Below are 18368 nucleotides of genomic sequence, written 5' to 3'. Positions count from 1 at the left end.
AGAGATTATATACAAACTTGAATTTTTATTTTTTAAAAATTTAAGGTATTTTTGTAACACGACAAAAGTATTTTTTTAATTTTNTGATCTAATATTGTTATTATACCCTAAGCTTTTAAATTTTTAATAATATTTTTAATCTTTAAAAAATTTAAAGAAAAAAAAAACAATTTTTTTTTTTTTTGAGGTATTGAATTTTCAAAAGTTTGATGAATAGTTTTAAATTTTTTTAAAAATAAAAAAATGTATTTACCATTAGTACAACGTTTTAAAAATATTCACAAACTTTTAAAAATTCGGAGATCATCCATGAGTGTTAACGGTTAGTTTTTTCTATAAATGTAAATGATATTAATGCAACTTTTCAAAATTTATGAGTATTTTTTATTTTTTATTTTTTAAGTTAAAAAATATTAATGATTTTTTTTTTATAAAAATTAATTAAATTAAATGTTAAATTTTTTGTAGTTATATTTTTTAATATTAAATAAAAAAAACTTAGGGTTATTTTTATTTAGTTAAAAAAGAAAAATACTATTCTGGTTTTTCAAACGGGTATGCCGCCCTTTGAACTTTTTGTATAAATTCGTTCCGACTTGATTTTTTGGTTCAATTCTTAGTTGCACTTTCGTTGAAATTTCTCTTCCCTCTTTAAAACGTTTCTCCCGCCCACCTCATTCGACTCCCTACAACTTTGCTTCTTCGACTAGATTCATGGCGATGCCTCTACGTTCGTCACAGTGCCAAAGCCCTTTATCAACACGGCTAATTCACCTTCCGTATCTTCACGGCGACGAGTAATCGGTACGCTGATAAGTAAATCCGTTGATAGACTGTCGCATTTTCTTTTCTCGATCAATTTCTGTCGCGCCATCCGTCTTCTGAATTTTTGGATGTTTTTTCTTCTTGATTTTCGGATAGGAGGACTGCGAAGAAGCGCTTTCAAAGTCCGCGCAGTTTCTAAGGAACGGGAGCCTGCGAAGGTAGTCCTCCCCTGCGATTTGAGTTTTTTTTTTCTTTCTTTTGTGCTATTGAACTCATGAACTTGATTTTAATGCTTATTATTGGCATTTTATGGTACTTTTGGATTTAAGGTGGTTCCTCAAGCTGATAGAGTATACTCGTTCGTCTTGAGTAGCGCCCTGAGGTAATCTCACGCTCAACAAAAATTGCGAATGAATTTGTAGAATTTGTAGAATTTGTTTGATGTATTGTCTATTACCTTCCGAGTTATTATATCCGATATAAATGCTTGTCAGGTAAGTCGTTTGGTTTGGTGGATTCATCATATTGGCTTGAATATTCTCTCAATTATTTATGGTCCAGCTTTGCTTTTCAATTATTGGGTATCATATCACAAATGTGCTGCAATCAAGAATGCGGACGGATGTTGCCTTTTAACCATTTCTTTGATTGTTAAAAGTGAAAAAAAAAAAAAAAAAAAAACTCGTTGACTCTGAAATCTGATCATAGGCTTAGTATGGATTATAAATTTGTTTGAATTGAGTTTGTCTATGCACCATTCCTCTTAGAATTGGATGTCGAAAAAGTTCTTGGCTCAAAAAATCTGGCCATAGGGTTGGTTGGTTTAAATTATGTCTTACATGAATCGCTGTATGAGACTGTTACTAGAGATGCTTTTGTAGGAAATATGAATGGTTTGGCGTGCATCCTTGGAAGTCTTAGCTTCTAAGTTGTATCTTGTGTGTTAGCTGACCCTCTTATTCATGTTCACTACACATTATTTTTCCTTCTGCTTCTCTCCATTTTGGATTTCGAAAGGAAAGCAATGAATTAAATGAGCTATACTTGGGGACGAAGATGCAACCATGATAGGTTCTTAGTTCTACTTTCTTATATTTGTTGTTAACACATGACAAACAAATTCGAATGAACTATACTCGAATGAGTGTAATTATTACTTTATCTATTGAGCTATACTCAATGAACGAACTAAATTTATAAATAAAAATGATTGATCCCGATTATATTATATTTTTTTTAGATTGATTTTGAATGTTGGTGGTGGTTTGTCAGGTGGATTTGGGCACAGATTCTAAGAACTGTTTCTGCAAAGCTGGTGATTTGTTAGCTGTAGTTGAGTAGAGAAGCTACCTCCAACACTACAATCAGATCAACATCAGATATCTTCACTCAGATTAGTTCTCTTCCCTGATTCTCATTTGCTTGTTGCTTCTGCAATATCTGATCTTTGTTTTTGTCTTTATTGCTCTGTGTGATCCGTATAAAGATATCAGTTCTTCTCATTAGGAAGAATACCGTAAATTATATTTTGAAAATTACTCAACCTTCAAAACAAAACTGAAGAACATCAAGAATAAATGATTTTTTTTTTTATACTTTTTTTTCCCCTAGAGAATGTAAAACCCTTGTTTGAGTCATAAAAATTTAGGAATAATAGGATTCCATAAACTTAAAGACTTTATGTAATTCAAATTATGTTCAGTGATTTTGTTTTTACTAAATGTCTATCCTTTTAGTAATTGTTTTGATCCAAAAAGATATTATATGATTAAGATTGAAACCATAATTCATTTGATTGTATAAAACAATTAACAAAATCCAAGTCAAATCCCACCGATCTAACTAATTTTAATATTCAGTTTTAAATTTGAACGGTTCTTAATTAAGAATATCTGCAAAATTCCACCAATTGACTTCCATACTTTATTCCCAATTTTGCATGTGGATTTGTTCATCATACAACCTTTCTAAGGATCTTTTTTTTTGGGTAAGGGATCGATACATCATTAGATAATGATCCTTACAAATAAATAAATAAACAATAACCTCAATAATACTTCATTTATAAACATCCTTAATTACAATTTTTTTTCAAATATTTTATATTTTATATTTTATGTTAGTTAAATTATGATCACATTGATTTAAAATCGACTACTAGAAATAGAAATAATCCTGTCTTTTTATTATTCAATTTTATGGTAGGATTCGAATATATATATATATATATATTTTGTTTCTCCATAAATTTTAAATTTAGCTTCAATATTATTACCAAATTCTTTTTTATTTTATTTTTTTGGGTTGTATATTATTATTGTTGAGAATAGAAATTAGAAACTCCATTTTTGGCATTATAAATTAAGAGAAAAAAATACGGAATTGGAAGCTGCGGAATGTGCAGATGAAAACAGGTAGCCGCCTTGGATTGTTTTCCAAATCCAAACTAACTGTCCCAATTCAACTACTTTGTTTTTTCCCCCTTTCACCTTCTAAAAACCAGTCACCAAATCGTTTATATTTCCACTTTTTATTTATTTATGTTTTATTTGGCTTTAATAAGCAATAAAATATTTTCATTTAGAAATATTCAAATCCAATCGTATGAAAATTTCTTCAAGTTTTTTTTTTTTTTTTTTTTTTTTTTTTTTTTTTTTTTTTTTTNAACTTTTAAAATATAAAAGAAATTTGGAAAGCCAATCCCACATGACTCAGCAGAATTAGTGGCTGAGATGTGAGTTTTATTTTACTTTTTTTTTTCTTTTCAACCCTTTGACAATGGATTTGTCAACCATTTTATTTATTTATTTATTATTTAACTTTAATGGTTATTTAAATAATGTATTTGGTTTATTTTCTACTTCTAATTAATTACTTTTTGGAATTACATAGAGGCGAAATCCGTACATGGCAACATTCATTTTTCTTTTTTTGGAAAACGTAAAAAGTGAATTTTGCATGTGACAAATTTAATTCCCAAAATTCATTTGATTTGTACTATCTGTTATTGGTTTAAATTATTCTGACTCTTTTCATACCTTCTTGTTTTTCTCAATAAATTCTCTTCCTTTTTCTTTTTTTCTTTCCATTTAAATTCTCATGAATATCAAGTTTATTTTCTAAACTTTGAATTTTGTGTTCATTTGTCTCGAAATTTTTAAATTTATAGCTTATAACTAAGTTTAAAATATAAATAGAATTACAAAGTTTAGAGATTAAACGTTTTGATTTGAATAGAATCTAGAATTCTTTTTAGGCCCAAGAATATCTGTATTTGTGAAGAAATAAGAAGAATGTGTATATAAATAAGACCTATAATCTATCATAGAAAACATGAAACATTCTCGAAAGAAAGAGAGATTTTTGTTTAGCTGATAGAAGTAGCAAGAATCTGAGAAAGCCCAAGGGGGTACCTATAATCTTGGCCTCTTTATATTTTCAGCAATCCACTTTCCTATTTTCTTTTCTTTTTTGGCTTACAATTTCCACAAGCAAGCAAAGCAATGATTCCTAAGGAATTGGGACAACATACCATATTGCTCTCATTTCCATCATTCATTACATATCAACAACATTTTACACCATAATTAATTCAGGAAATAATTGAAATAAATAAAGAAAGAAAGAAAGAAGAAATGGAATTTATATATGTATGTGAAATTTTAAAAATAAAAATAAAAATTCAGATGTGTATTGTCAAAAAGGCCCCTTGATCTGCTAGCGTTTTTCATGAAATATGAGTTCACCGTTGTTTATTGGCTTCACTGCCACGATGGGAAACTTTTATTTACTTTAAATCTCAGCCAAACGAGGTAGAAGGAAAGAAGGAACAGAAAAATCTCACCAATCTTTTTGAGCTTTTGATTAAATGCCAACTAAGTGATATTTGGTGTATTATTACCAGCTTTAATCTCAGCCGTTGACATAATCAAAAGGATCAAAAAGAAGGAGGAATCTTGACCGTCCGTTTTCAATAAGGAAAAATTGCGTACCGGCCGCCGATAACCAAAATTGCAAATCCTCTGCGTTGTAGGGTAACTAGATGTGATAATTACGATCATACCCCTGAAAACCATCGGAATAGCTCGCTTATTTCTTCTCCGACGCGACTGTTCTCCTGTTCCCAATCTCCCACGACGGTTACCTCACTCCGACGGCTACTTCCAGTGAAGAACCTGCCGGAGCCTCGGAATGACAGTGCTCGTGAAGAGACGGAATTGGAGAGCCTGTCGACGTAGTCCTTCAGCCAATTTCTTCCCGAGCCGACTTCCGCTGCTAGGCTTTGCTCTGTAGACACTGCCGATACGGGAGCTTCGATGTCTTCCTTATCGGAGACGCTTCTCCGGTGCGCATGAGTGAAGTTTACTTCAGAATCTTCTTCCACGAAATACTCGAACGATCCTATCGAATATGACCTCCTCCCTTCGCCGGACTCGGAAGGGATCTGTCTGCGGCTAATACTGCCAATCTCGAGCCTGAAACTGTCTCCGCCGCGACCTTCGGCGGCGTAGGATGCCATAGATGCCTTCATTACGTCGGATTCGGAGGCGAAAATGGCGGAGCGGCAAAGAGGACAACTCTGGTTCGATTGAAGCCAGGTATCGACGCATTGCGCGTGAAAGGCATGGCAACAGAGAGGAAGAAGACGAAGCTGATCCTCTGCCTCAAATTTCGACAAACAAACGGCGCAATCGGCTACGGCAGTTGAAGAACGGCGCGTGACGGAGGAGAAAGAGAACAGAGGAAGCGAGTCGATCGGAGAGAATGAATTGGTACATCGAACAGCACTTTGCTCAACTGGAATGATGTGGCGCCTAGAAACAGACGACGACGAAGACGTCGACGACGATCCAGGCACGGCAGAGAGGCGGAGAAGACATCGCCGGTTAAGGTATCGAAGAACGAGGCAAAGAATCACCGAAGCAAAAGCAGTCAAAGCAAGAACCGTAAGAATGATTAAGATGCTCGGACTCAGATTCTTCAAAGAAGAAGAGTGACTCACGACCGTCGCCGCAGGGAGAGGAGGAGAGGATGAAACGTAGTCAATGATGGAGCCTCCAAAGGCGTCCGGCAAAGGCGGCGGTGGAGAAGCCATTGCGGCAATTTTTCTTGTTTTAGAGAGAGAAAACAAAAATGGAGGAGAGGGAAACAAAAATGGAGGAGATGGAAACAGTATAAATGCCGCGGTCAGTTTTTTTGGGCAGGTCTCTCGGTTTCCTTAACCTTAAGGGATCAAAGAGAAATACACGTGAGATGCACGTGAGAAATGGATTGAGAAAAACAAGTGACACGTATTTATTTATTTATTATTATTATTATTTTTTGGATATGCGAGTGAGTCGGATGGAAAATGATTGCTAATTTTCTTTAATTCATATATTATTAAATATTTAAATTTTAAATCTAATTATTCCCACTTACATTTTTATTGAAATTTTTTTTTTTTAAATACTAATTTTCAAATTTTATAGTAATAACAATTAACAAAAAAATATTAAATTTAAAATTTATTTAAAATATATAAATTAACATATTATTATAGAAAAAGTCTCATTATATTTTAATCTAATGTTTTTCAGATTTGTTTTTTTTAAAAGAAAAAAACAAAAACTTCAATTTTTGACTTCTTCCCCTTTAATTTTGTTCTATTGAATTTACTGAAATTTGTAAAACTCACATGCATATAAAATTTAATATAGCTCATTGTCAACTTTTAATTTGAATAATTACCTTTCTAAAAAATAAAAATTAATAAAATTAATCTATATTATATATATATATATAATCATGCGAAAACTCTATTATTCTTAAAATGATTGGATTGTTCCGACAAATAAATATCATTGTTCAAAGAAATGATCGAGTACACGAAGAATTATTTCATTCACTCGTTTGATTTATATATGATATAATATTTTAAAAATAAAATTAATTTGATATATGGGTTTGTTTTATTCACACTTCTTTGGAATATTTTTGAGTGAACCAGAAGTAGTCTATTACTTGTATTTTTCAAAGGTGTTATAATGTTTAGGAAGATAATCAAAAGTAATCTTTAAAAAATAATCAAAATATTTATAAAAAAAAAATAAAATTAGCTTTAAAATACTAATTTTGATTAATTATTAATTACACGTAGGTTTTTTAGACTCGTTTTTTTTAATATTATGAAGTAATAAAACTCCCCGTTTTAACTCATTTTTTTGGTCTATTTGGTGGTGTAGCATTTAATACGGTTAATTTAATTTCACACCTGCCAATGTTCATTATTTTTAATTAAATAAAATATAGGTGTGAATAATAAATGCACCCCTAGGGTTTAACTCTACACATGCCCGCACCTAATCCTTTCTTAATTAATTTCTTTTATTGTAATTAAATAAATAAATACATAAATATAAAGAGGTAATATCGATCAAGCGGATAATTAGGAAGATAATAATAAAAGTAATCTAATCCATCATTATCTTTTCTTAAACTTTTTTTTTTATTCGTCTGAAATTTGAGGACAAATCAGGAATGAAGAGTAAAAAAATAACAATATCTATTAGCGGTGGGTTTGGGCTATTACAAATAGTGTTAGAGCTAGACATCGAACAGTGTGTCAGCGAAGATACTGGGTCCTTAAACAGATGGATTGTGAGATCTTATCAGTTGGAGAAGGAACGAAACATTCTTAATAAAGGTGTGAAAATCTCTTCTTAATAGACGCGTTTTAAAACTTGATCGGGTGACGTGTTAGTGTACGTGAGTAAATGGGATGGGTTGAAATTGAAACTTAGGAAATGATGAATTAGAGGAAAGAAAAATGATTAATAATATAAAGTAATTAAAATAAAAAGCGTATATCCAGGATTCTTATTCTCTTAATTTAGTAAAAAAAAAAATAATCCATAAACTCATCATTACCTGCGTTGAAAATTAAATAATAATAATAATAATAATAAAATGGAATTTTGACAGTTCAAAAATGTTGTTTTGTTTCCTATTTCCACGCACTTTGGATTCTGTGTATTCCATTGCTTCATCGCCACTCCTCCCATGTCTCCCTTTTCTTACCTTAAACTATTAATTTCTTTTTTTAAATATTAAATGTTTAATTTTTTTATTTATTTTTATTAAATTACCTTTCAAATTTGTTATTTATTTATTTATTATTTTTTAGGGTAAAAATGTAAAAGAAATGAAATTAGAACGGAAGATTATACGAGACTCTACTCTAGCTTTTTATTGGTTCCTCCCAACCTGCTCTTTTTTCTCGTATCGTGCGTGTATCTTCAAGAGAGGAGCCGAGTAACGAGGTGGTCCCGGGAATGAAAGCTCATTCCCTCGTGCTCTCGAACTCTTTAATATTTGAGGTGAAGCCTAGTAGCCCGCTTAGAGCTTGACGTTCTCCGATCTAATGATTGAGGTGCTCTCATTGAGTAATCTTTTTAATTCTCTTTTCTAGCTCGAATTTAGCGGTGTATTGAGTTTCCAATATTGCCCTTTTTCTTTTGTGATAACCAAAATAGTGAAGTTTTTACCATAGTGAATTTGCGTTTTATCTTTAAAATTGATGGTCTCGAGTTATTGATTCAGTGTAAAATTAAGAGTTGAGAAACTCGTTATACACTTTTAAGAGTTCGTGAATCTATAACACACGACATTAAAGAAAATAGAATCAATAAGCTTGAAACGAAATGGAGAACAAAACGGAACCAAGAAGCTTGAAACGAAAACGAGCCAACTTAAGTAACTCGAGGCTGACCAGAAATTTAGGTCGCATTCGGGTTAACTCTTAGGCTCATTTAGCATAAGGATAGACAAGTTTAAAGTCAAACCCTAATAAGGGTCGAGACTGATGCCACTTCATCCACAATCAAGACCGTAACGAATACGGTCGTTAAATTTTAATTATCTGGAATTAAAAGGAGAAAATAAAATAAAGAAATATTATAAGAAGTTTCCACGTAGGACAGACAAATCCCTTAAATATTTGGGTTTAATAGTCAAAACCAACGTTATCATATTGGTTATAAGTACAATGGGCGTTCACCAAAGACATTCTAATATTTCTTTATTTTATTTTTTACCTTCAAAATTGTCGGTGATGTCCCACGTGTCGAGATTTAATAACCTCTTAGGCGGTACTATACCAATCCAGTTCGACCTTTAACAAAACCCGACTGATCTATCGATAAAATTTATTTATTTGAAGCGACATGGCACGTGTTAAAATTTAATAAGAGCTCGTACGGTATTATACCAATCGAACTCGATATTTAGCAAAATTCAACCGACCCATCGATAAAATTTAATTCTTTAAATGACGTGCCACGTGTCAGAATTTGAATCGTATAACCATAGGTTGTTCGAAAAGAGACTAGCATTAGGTAGGTAGTTCCCCTAGCCTCTAACATATGTCCTTCATTTCCAATGTCTTATCAATTTAATATTAATGTGAAATTGCTATACCAACTCAAATTTGATGCCCATTGCCCACACAATTTAATGGTCAAACTAACCCACCACCATGCAACTATATATATATATATATATATATATATATATATATTTATTTATTTAATTAATTAAAATAAATGATGGAATTTGACGTTTGAACGATATATAAGTATTAGAGGTGCCCGTGATATTATTTACAATGACATAATTTATTTGTTTTAAGAATATATTTAAAATAATTTATATAATTAATTTTACACCGATACTCTAAATGATGTCCTAATTTTCCTATTAATACATATATAATTGAAATAAATTATAAAATTTAACGTTTGAACGATATATAAGAATTAGAGGTGCGCATGATATTATTTACAACGACATAATTTATTTCAGTTTTAAAAATTATTTAAAATAATTTATATAATTAATTTTATACTGATAATACTCTAAATGATGTCATAATTTTCCTATATATATATATATATATATATATATATTTGACGTTTGAACGATATATAAGAATTAGAGGTGCGCGTGATATTATTTACGGCGACATAATTTATTTCAGTTTTAAAAATATATTTAAAATAATTTATATAATTAGTTTTACACAATTAACTTAATGATACTCTAAATGACGTCATAATTTTCCTTTTATTTTAACAATAAACTCTCCGTTATATTTTTTTAAAAAAATAAAATTTTTAGTATCTCTTGGCCCAAAAGGTCCTTAGAAGAAACCTCCTGTTGGGCCCAAAGCCCAATAGGCCCACAAGAGGAAACTCATTATGGGCCCAAAAGAAGTATCGAAAGCCCACTAAAATAGTGAAAGAAGGCTGTCTATGTGGCTCAGATCCGCAATGGTTTCGGCAGTTCCGACATTTTCTCAGCTTACAAACAGCGCCAGCGGAACCCTTTCAGTTCTCTTTCTTATTCTTCATCTCTCTCCGACCTTGCGAGAGCCGAGCGACACATTACACTCTTCGCCATGTTCCGACGTGCTTCCAGCCTTTTGGCCCGTTCTCATTTCTCTGCAAGGACTAGATCCTTCTCTGCCGATCTGCCGGCGGCCTCTTCCACCGACGATGCTTTTGTCGCCGCCTGGAAGAAGATGATCCCTAATATTGATCCTCCTAAAACTCCTCTCTCTTTCATGTCTCCTCGACCTGCTACGCCTTCTTCTATCCCTAGTAAGCTCACCGTCAATTTCGTGCTTCCCTATGCCTCCGAGCTCTCGGCCAAAGAGGTTAGTCCTCGAAATTTGTTTTGTTAATGAGTTTTTTTTTCTTTTCTTTTTTTGTGCGTGTTTCAGGTGTTGAATATTGTGTATGATTTTGCATTCTTGCTGTGTTTGATTTGTTTTGATTTGATTTTCTGTCAATTTTTCATTTTCTTGTTTTGATTGGTTATTGGATTAATTTTAGTACCAAATTTTATGTGAAATTATGAGTCCTTGATTGCTTTGAACCTTCGTAATTATTGCAATCGAATGTTAGGGGAAATGATCAACGTAAAGTAAGAATTTCAATTCCGTGGTTGCAAATGATGAACTAGAAATGGATTTATCCGGCTCAGGTCGCAGGAAGCCTGTTTATTGTATTCTCCACTCTCGATATGAAAGATGAATTTCCTTACATAATGAGTGCGGATCATGGATTTGATTTTCTTGTTTTTGTTTTGAATTTGGTTATACTGTCTGATCAAACTGGAGGATGTTTGGCATTTCTCTTTTATACTCATGGACATGGTGATGCTCTGATCAGATCATAAAATTACTGCAAATGCCATGTTCTTCTCTCATGATCAAGGACCCTCCAAGCGTCGTTGTTATGCAGTAAAAAGAACTGCTAAATCTGCTTTTCCGGTAGCCTGGGCTTGTTGTACCCAATGCTTGTGTCAGTAATGTTAAGATTTAGACCAAGCTGGGCTGAAATTAAGGTGGTCTTTGGTTCTCAGTTAATGGGGAAATTTCCCCTAACGGGTAGCTACATATTCTATCTCATCGGTATCAAAAATCCATGAGAGGCTACTAGTGACAAGAGCCCTGTTCAATAATGTTTTCTATTTTCCGTTTAGGGTTACTAAACATTATAGTAGCAAAAGAACATGTGCAAAAGAGTTGAGGATCAAAGGGTTACCAAATATAAAAGAGATCACAGACCTTCAATTAGTTTGAATAACAAAGGGAGAATAACTGCAAAGGAAATTAGAGGCAAAATTCCATCTGGACGCTAGAAACAAAGTCATAGCAACTATTTTTTTCTAAGATTCTTCGGTTTTTCCCATCGCCCGATCCAAATAAGCAGTGAATGTTGCATTGAAATAGATATGAGTAGATTAAGACCAGAAGAATATGTTATTGTTAATTTGGGCTGCCAGAAGTTACTCAAAGTTTATGCTTCCAAGTTTATTATGATTATTGTCTGGCTTTGATTGGACGTATTGTTCATTTTTCTTCTCCAAGTGACGAGAGGTTGAATTTTTTTCGCAAATTCAAATCCAATTTTTATATTTAGCTCAACTTCCAGAAAAGATCCCACATGGAGGACGAAGCATTTAAGGGTGTGGAAACCTCTCTCTTGTAGACGCATTTTAGAAACCTTGAAGGGAAGCTCGGAAGGGAAAGTCCAAAAAGGACAAATATGTGCTAGTGGTGGGCATGCGTTGTTACAAATGGTATTAGAGCCAGACACCGGATGGTGTGCCACCGAAGACATTGGGCCTTGAAGGGAGGTGGATTGTGAACTCCCACATCGGTTGGAGAGGGGAACGAAACATTGGTGTGGAAACCTCTCCCTAGCATTGATGTGAGAACTTCTCCATAACAGAAGCATTTTAAAAACCTTGAGAGGAAGTCCAAATTGGACAATATCTACTAGGTGTGAGCTATATATAAAGGTAGAATTCAAAGTGTATACACCCTGAAGGATAAAATTGATTTAGACTCCTACACACTTTTATCTTCAGAACTGATGCGATTAAAGATCCAAATTGCAATGGAACCCAAAATTTGCAGTCAGATGATCTATTGCTCTTGTTTTAAATTTTCTTATCCCCCCATTCTTAACAGGTTGACATGGTCATCATTCCAGCAACAACTGGGCAAATGGGTGTTCTTCCTGGTCATGTTGCTACAATAGCAGAGTTGAAGCCAGGGGTTCTATCAGTGCATGAAGGGAACGACACAAAAAAGTACTTCGTCAGCAGTGGTTTCGCATTCATCCATGGAAACTCATACGCTGACATAATCGCTGTCGAAGCTGTACCCGTAGAGCAAATCGACGCCAGCCAAGTACAGAAGGGTCTTGCTGATTTCACCCAGAAGTTAAATTCTGCCTCAACAGACTTGGAGAAAGCCGAAGCCCAAATCGGCATTGACGTGCACAGCGCCTTGAACGCTGCCATTACAGGATAGTTTCCTCTGCTCGTAAACTGGCCACCCTTCTGTTTATCTATTTCCAATTGTATGTTCCTCCATAACACTGCCTCATTGACAGTTTGAGTCGTCTTCGACCCGACCATCATCTTAGGCTTACCTTTCTGTGCTGAATTTGCTATTCACAAATAATCATAGCAGGATGGTTTTTTGCTTGGCCTTGTGCTCACAAACATGGAAATTTTTTGAAAAGCCCTTTCTGATTTATGCCTTATACAGAAATTATAATAATCTTAAATAAATTTATTAATATATATGTATTACAGGGGCAGTTGGGATTCGATCATAGTTTCCAATCTAAATTAACAAAACAATAATTTGTACTGTTTATGGGCCTTGGCCCAAATTGAACGTGGGCTTCCTGTTGGGCTTTAGTTGAGCCCTGAGTCTGTTGGGCCATTTGGGCCCCTTAATTACATAGACAACTTGAAGCCCATCATAGTCTGAACAATTCAATTGGGATTCACATGTTTGGTACAATTTTGTATATTTATTCATATATTAGCTATATAAATCCATAAATATTCTTCTTTAACCATACATTTTTCAATTATTTATTTTAATTAAAAATAATTAATTAAATGTAGAGCTTATATAGCTAAACATTCACCTTGAAATTAATAGAAATTAATAGAATAAACATAAATTTCTATATTTATAATTGTTTTACAAATGACCAGATGAATTATTTTCAGAATTTCCAAATATGCCACTATAGTTTAAAGTATTTAAAAGGAAACACAGCTCTCTCTATTAAAATGGTTATATATCTTTTTTTTATATTAAAATAAAAAATACAATAATTATTATATGCTTAAAAAAACAAAGAAAACAAGCTGTCGAGACATTGAAACATAAATGTCCTGTACCATTGAAACCCCACCTGTCTTTTGCAATTATTGTTTATTTAATTTAAAATTTATTGAGAATTGAAACGTAAATGCCCTTATCACAAGCCTACACGTGGATATATATTATTCGCTATTATTAAAAAATTATTACCACATTGACTTAAAAAAATATTTTTGAATTTTTAATTTCCGAACTTCACATGAAATATAATCCTCCCGATCTCATATTAATTAATAATCATACATTTTTTTAATAATTTAAGTTCTTTATTTATTAGTCCATGCTCTCAACCGTGGCGCAATCTTAACCGTTGATCTTCTGCTTCATGGATTCCCGGAATCTGCATGTCCAGACGTCTCGAAACATCGCCACGTGTAACGGGCAGCTTATTATTGGCGAGGGTGACTACAGACCGCTTCAGCCCGAATGGATGCGGGCAGATGGGTGTGGGCCCCACAGGACAAGGACCTTGAGAGCCGAGCCAGCGAGGTTACGGGGTCATGTGGGGCCCACTGCATTGCTGGCGTTTTATCGTCTTTCTCATTCACTTTCTGGGTCCCACCACCCAGTCAGCTCCAAACCCTCTTTTTTGATTCCATCCACTCTTTTTTTTTTCTCTCTTTGCTCTTTTTACCTTTTTGCCCCTCTAGTTACCAATTATGTCGTTTTGGGCCCACCGTCCATTTAAGGAACGAAACGGCTGTTATTCGAGATAACTCGAAGACTCTTTTTTTCCATTTCTCTCCCAACTCTTTCCACATAATTACTTCAATGCCATTAACTTCCAAATTCAACAACGTTAATAAATTTCTCCAAAGCGATGGCTCTATTGTAATTTATGGATTCCATAAGGGTAAACTAGAATTGAAATGAGCTAAGCTCACTTTATTTGCAAAAAGAACCTCCAACTTTATGTTAATACCTCTTTTTGCCTACATTTTCTTGGTATTTATTATTATCACATCCATTCCTGATATTGACACTATAATTTTCCAAGATTTTATCCCAATATTGTATTCAGGTCCCTCACATCACCATATCAATTTGATTTCAAAGTCTTAAAACTATTTTTTTAAATAAAAAATAATTACTTTTTTTAAAAATATATCGTTTAAACATTGAAATTTACGATGCACTAATTAGATATTTCTCGACACGTCATTCATTATATCTATTTTATTTTAATATTTATTTATTATTATTTCGTAACAAATCGATATTTACAATGTTAATTATCCCTATTACATTTAAAATAAATCTAATAAAATGTTACTAAATGAGATATATTAATTTACTTAATATAATATTTTAAAATTTATTTTTAAAAATAGTCACTATTGGCTATTTTCTTTATATAAAAATATATTCAAATAATTAAATTGGGTCAAAATTAGGACTAAATTAATTTTTTTAAATATTTATTTATTTATTTATTATTGTCTACGTAGAGTAATGTGAGTATCTTTATACTAAGAGATGTTAACTTGCGGGATAAGCTATAATTAATTACAATATTCCAACTGTCTCAATTATTAAATAAAAATTTATTAATTTTATAAATATTATGTCGTTGTTAAAGACATCATGGTTTGTTATACTTGTTCGATCGGGGAAGGAACCTTTGAATAATACTTCTAACCGAAGAAAAAAATAATAATAATATACGGTCATCTTGTGATTATTCATCTGTTTCGCACGTTACGTGAACAGTGAAGACATTGATTAATACCCAAAAAAGCATTTAGAGGATTGGTCTAATTTTATATCTGTTTGTTCTGTTTGCTCGATACTGAATGGATAACTCCATCAAATAATCCGGGGTTCAACAAAAGATTCCATTTTTCGAGAAAATAAGGGGTTGGAAAAGATAACCGACCCCTTTCATTTGCTTAACCTAACTTTTGTCCAAGTGTTCGGATTTCTACGTGACATTGAATTTCATTATGATAGCCAGCGTAAAATATTAAAATAGTCGGTATCAGATATTTATTATATTTTACATAATTATCACTACTGGTTAATGATCTACACCTTATTATATTTAAAAATATCGTTAAATATTATCATATATCGTAATGTTAATCTATTAGTAGATTAGTAACTCGTGCATAATTGAAAATAACAAAATAAGCAATATTCACACGGTAAAATGATACAAATATTCATTGAATTAAAAAAATGTTTATTTTATTGTATTTACATTAATAGTCATTTTCAACCCATTTAAATACCCCATGATTGTGGAATATTATGCAATAAAAAAAATAATGGAATATAATATTAAGATTTGCAATACAGGGCCTACCTGGTTCTGTTTTTTTTTATATAAATGCGCACTCCCCCACTTGACGGTAAATATAATAACTTTTGGGGCGAAATGTGGAATATGAAAAAGATGGAGGACCGAATTCTAAAATTGATAAATAAATAAATAAATAAATAAAGTTTTATTTTATTTTTGCCCATCGGGTTTGGGAAAAGGATGCATGCACTTATGTATGGCCAATGATTTTCACCCCGGAACAGGGAAAACCATCCATTAACTATTTATTATTATTATTTTTATTTTCTTGGGCAATTATCCGCTGCTTCGCATGCTGCAACCAATCAAAATCCATGTAATTTATACTCTACGGATTGTATTGCTTTAAAAAAAAAAAAACTAAAATTAATAATTGTATAATTTAATTAATTTAATTAATTTGGTTTGTACAAAATTTATTTAAATCCATGAATAAAAAATCATATTAAAAATATATGCTAATTTTCATAAATTTTAGGATATTCATTTTATTTAAGTAAATTTGAGTTTATTTTTATAATAATAATAATAATAATAATTTTGAAAATTCGAGTTTGAATTGATTCACTCTTTAAAATGGCTGTGTTTCAGCTGTAATAAATTATTATTATGTATTTATATTATCACTTGAATTAAAAAATAATAATTAATTATAATTTTGATTGATACAATATTTAATTTGATGAAATGATTGAAGAAATTTGTTCATTTGGTCCACATCATCTTGTTATCGTAGTCCGCGAGGCAGGGGATTCCACCACCTTCTGGCAGAGCAATTATAAATTGACCCGAGTACCCAACCTTTCTCCCTCCCCCCGGCTTTCCATTTCCTCTCATTTTCTTCATCGGATCTTCTGCCCTAGCTCTAAAAGCTCTCGAATTCTTGCTCAGTTCCGGCGATTTTTTTATCAACTTTTAGTTTCTTCGCCTTCTGTTACTATGAGAACTGTGCCGCTGTTCTACGCCGGCTGCGCCGATTTCCTTCTCCACGAACCTCACTTCCTCGAGGCCTGTTCCCTTTGCCGGAAACCGCTCGGACGTAACTCCGATATCTTCATGTACAGGTCCGTTCAATTTATCATTGCCTGAAGAGATGCTGTTTTTGTTGAGTTTTAATCGAGAGTTCTTCGTCTGGTTACTGAGAATTTGAGGCTCGAGTATAGTCGAATTAGGCTTAGATCGGATTTATGTGGTTGAGGTTTGATAGAGTGATGGAAAGTGGTTTAGGTTGAACTGTGTTTAGATCTAACAGTTTTTTCAGTCTATTTGTTCTGATTTGGAGGTTTCGATCTGAGAATTGATAGTTTCTTTACTGTATTGCAGAGGAAACACTCCGTTTTGTAGCAAAGAGTGCCGGCAAGAACAGATTGAAATCGACGAGGCGAAGGAGAAAAGTTGGAGGCGCTCTTCTTCTTCATCATCTTCCTCTTCGAACACTCGTAGTCACAGAAAACAAGAAGCTGGCGAGAAAGCTGTACGGTCCGGCACCGTCGCGGTGGCCTGAGATCTTCAGTTTGAATCGGAGAAAAAAAAAATCACCTACAGAGAAAAATGCCTTTCCCAATTTGGAAAAAAATAAATTGAGTTGAGTGGATGCTGAGAAGGAAATTTCCATTGCCAGCACAAGGACTCGATTCTTAGAAGAAAAAGAAAATACAGAGGGAGATTCGGTTTATAACCTATTGATCTCTAAATGTGTATAAAAAAAAAAAAAAAGTAAAGGGAAAGTATCTTGATGCTGAAATTGGGCGATTTTTTATTTTTTTATTATTATTATTTTTTTTTGTAGTTTCTCAAAAAAAAAAAAAAAAAAAAAAAAAAAAAAAAAAAAAAAAAAAAAAANGAGATGGAAAATTTTTATTTTCTCATTATTGAAATGATTATTAGAAAAAAAATGAAACTAATTTATAAGAATTTAGGAATAATCCCACTGATTAATTCAAAGTTAATCATATAAATAAAATTTAGTTTCCATTCAAAATGAAATTTGAGAGTTCATATTTATTTCAAATATATTTTTTACATTATAATTAAACAAAAAATAAAGGGAAAAAATGTACAATTATCACAAATTCATATTCGAGTACAAACTTTAATTATCTATAAATAATATTATTATTTTGATGCCATACTCAATCTATAAAAATAAAGGAAAAAACCAATTTACTTAAAACAAAAAATTAATAATTATATCGATTTAAATTTTAAACTTGTTTAGAAATAATAATATAGAACATTTGCTGGTTGTTTACAGATTATTTAATTTTATTTAATTTAATTTAAAATAGGCTCAAAATTGTCTACATATAATTATTAATCTCCCGTGTTTGGTTAATTTATATTAATTATTTTCATTAAATATTTAAAAATTAGTAAGATTTTAATTTATACCATAAATATTAAAGGGTTATAAATTCATTCTTTAGAGAAAACGTGTCCCTTTATGTAATATGTCATCGATGACTTGTCTTAATCAAATTTTGTTGAATGATTCTTCAAAGAAATTTGATAATTTAAATAATTAAATTATAATTTGGATTGGGCCAAAACTACTCTCACTATGGG

General features: G+C 32.1%; 3 protein-coding genes and 1 pseudogene across 3 annotated transcripts; 3 read left to right on the top strand and 1 right to left on the bottom strand.

Annotated features, from left to right (window-relative positions):
• Positions 1-557: 557 nt before the first annotated feature.
• Positions 558-2486, top strand: LOC111790306 (annotated as a pseudogene).
• Positions 2487-4283: 1797 nt separating this feature from the next.
• LOC111789859 (E3 ubiquitin-protein ligase ATL4-like) lies at positions 4284-6084 on the bottom strand. Its single transcript, XM_023670569.1, has one exon. It carries the CDS (start codon positions 5858-5860, stop codon positions 4823-4825), a length of 1038 nt encoding a protein of 345 aa, XP_023526337.1. The 5' UTR covers positions 5861-6084; the 3' UTR covers positions 4284-4822.
• Positions 6085-10083: 3999 nt separating this feature from the next.
• Positions 10084-12841, top strand: LOC111791554 (ATP synthase subunit delta', mitochondrial-like). The gene is made up of 2 exons (XM_023672941.1): positions 10084-10459; positions 12284-12841. Exons 1-2 carry the CDS (start codon positions 10202-10204, stop codon positions 12626-12628), a joined length of 603 nt encoding a protein of 200 aa, XP_023528709.1. The 5' UTR covers positions 10084-10201; the 3' UTR covers positions 12629-12841.
• A 3757-nt stretch (positions 12842-16598) lies between these two features.
• On the top strand, positions 16599-17543 carry LOC111789921. Its single transcript, XM_023670645.1, has 2 exons — positions 16599-16867; positions 17127-17543. The coding sequence occupies exons 1-2, from the start codon at positions 16743-16745 to the stop codon at positions 17305-17307; spliced, it is 306 nt and encodes a 101-aa protein (XP_023526413.1). The 5' UTR covers positions 16599-16742; the 3' UTR covers positions 17308-17543.
• Positions 17544-18368: the final 825 nt, after the last annotated feature.

Source organism: Cucurbita pepo, chromosome LG03 (genome assembly GCF_002806865.2).
Source record: "Cucurbita pepo subsp. pepo cultivar mu-cu-16 chromosome LG03, ASM280686v2, whole genome shotgun sequence".
Taxonomy (NCBI): Eukaryota; Viridiplantae; Streptophyta; class Magnoliopsida; order Cucurbitales; family Cucurbitaceae; genus Cucurbita; species Cucurbita pepo.
This window is presented reverse-complemented; position numbering and strand designations above follow the sequence as displayed.

Coding starts and splice junctions, on each gene's coding strand:
- LOC111789859 (XM_023670569.1), bottom strand. CDS start 5,860: ATGGCTTCTCCACCGCCGCCTTTGCCGGACGCCTTTGGAGGCTCCATC.
- LOC111791554 (XM_023672941.1), top strand. CDS start 10,202: ATGTTCCGACGTGCTTCCAGCCTTTTGGCCCGTTCTCATTTCTCTGCA. Junction 10,460..12,283: donor CCGAGCTCTCGGCCAAAGAG/GTTAGTCCTCGA, acceptor CATTCTTAACAG/GTTGACATGGTCATCATTCC.
- LOC111789921 (XM_023670645.1), top strand. CDS start 16,743: ATGAGAACTGTGCCGCTGTTCTACGCCGGCTGCGCCGATTTCCTTCTC. Junction 16,868..17,126: donor TCCGATATCTTCATGTACAG/GTCCGTTCAATT, acceptor ACTGTATTGCAG/AGGAAACACTCCGTTTTGTA.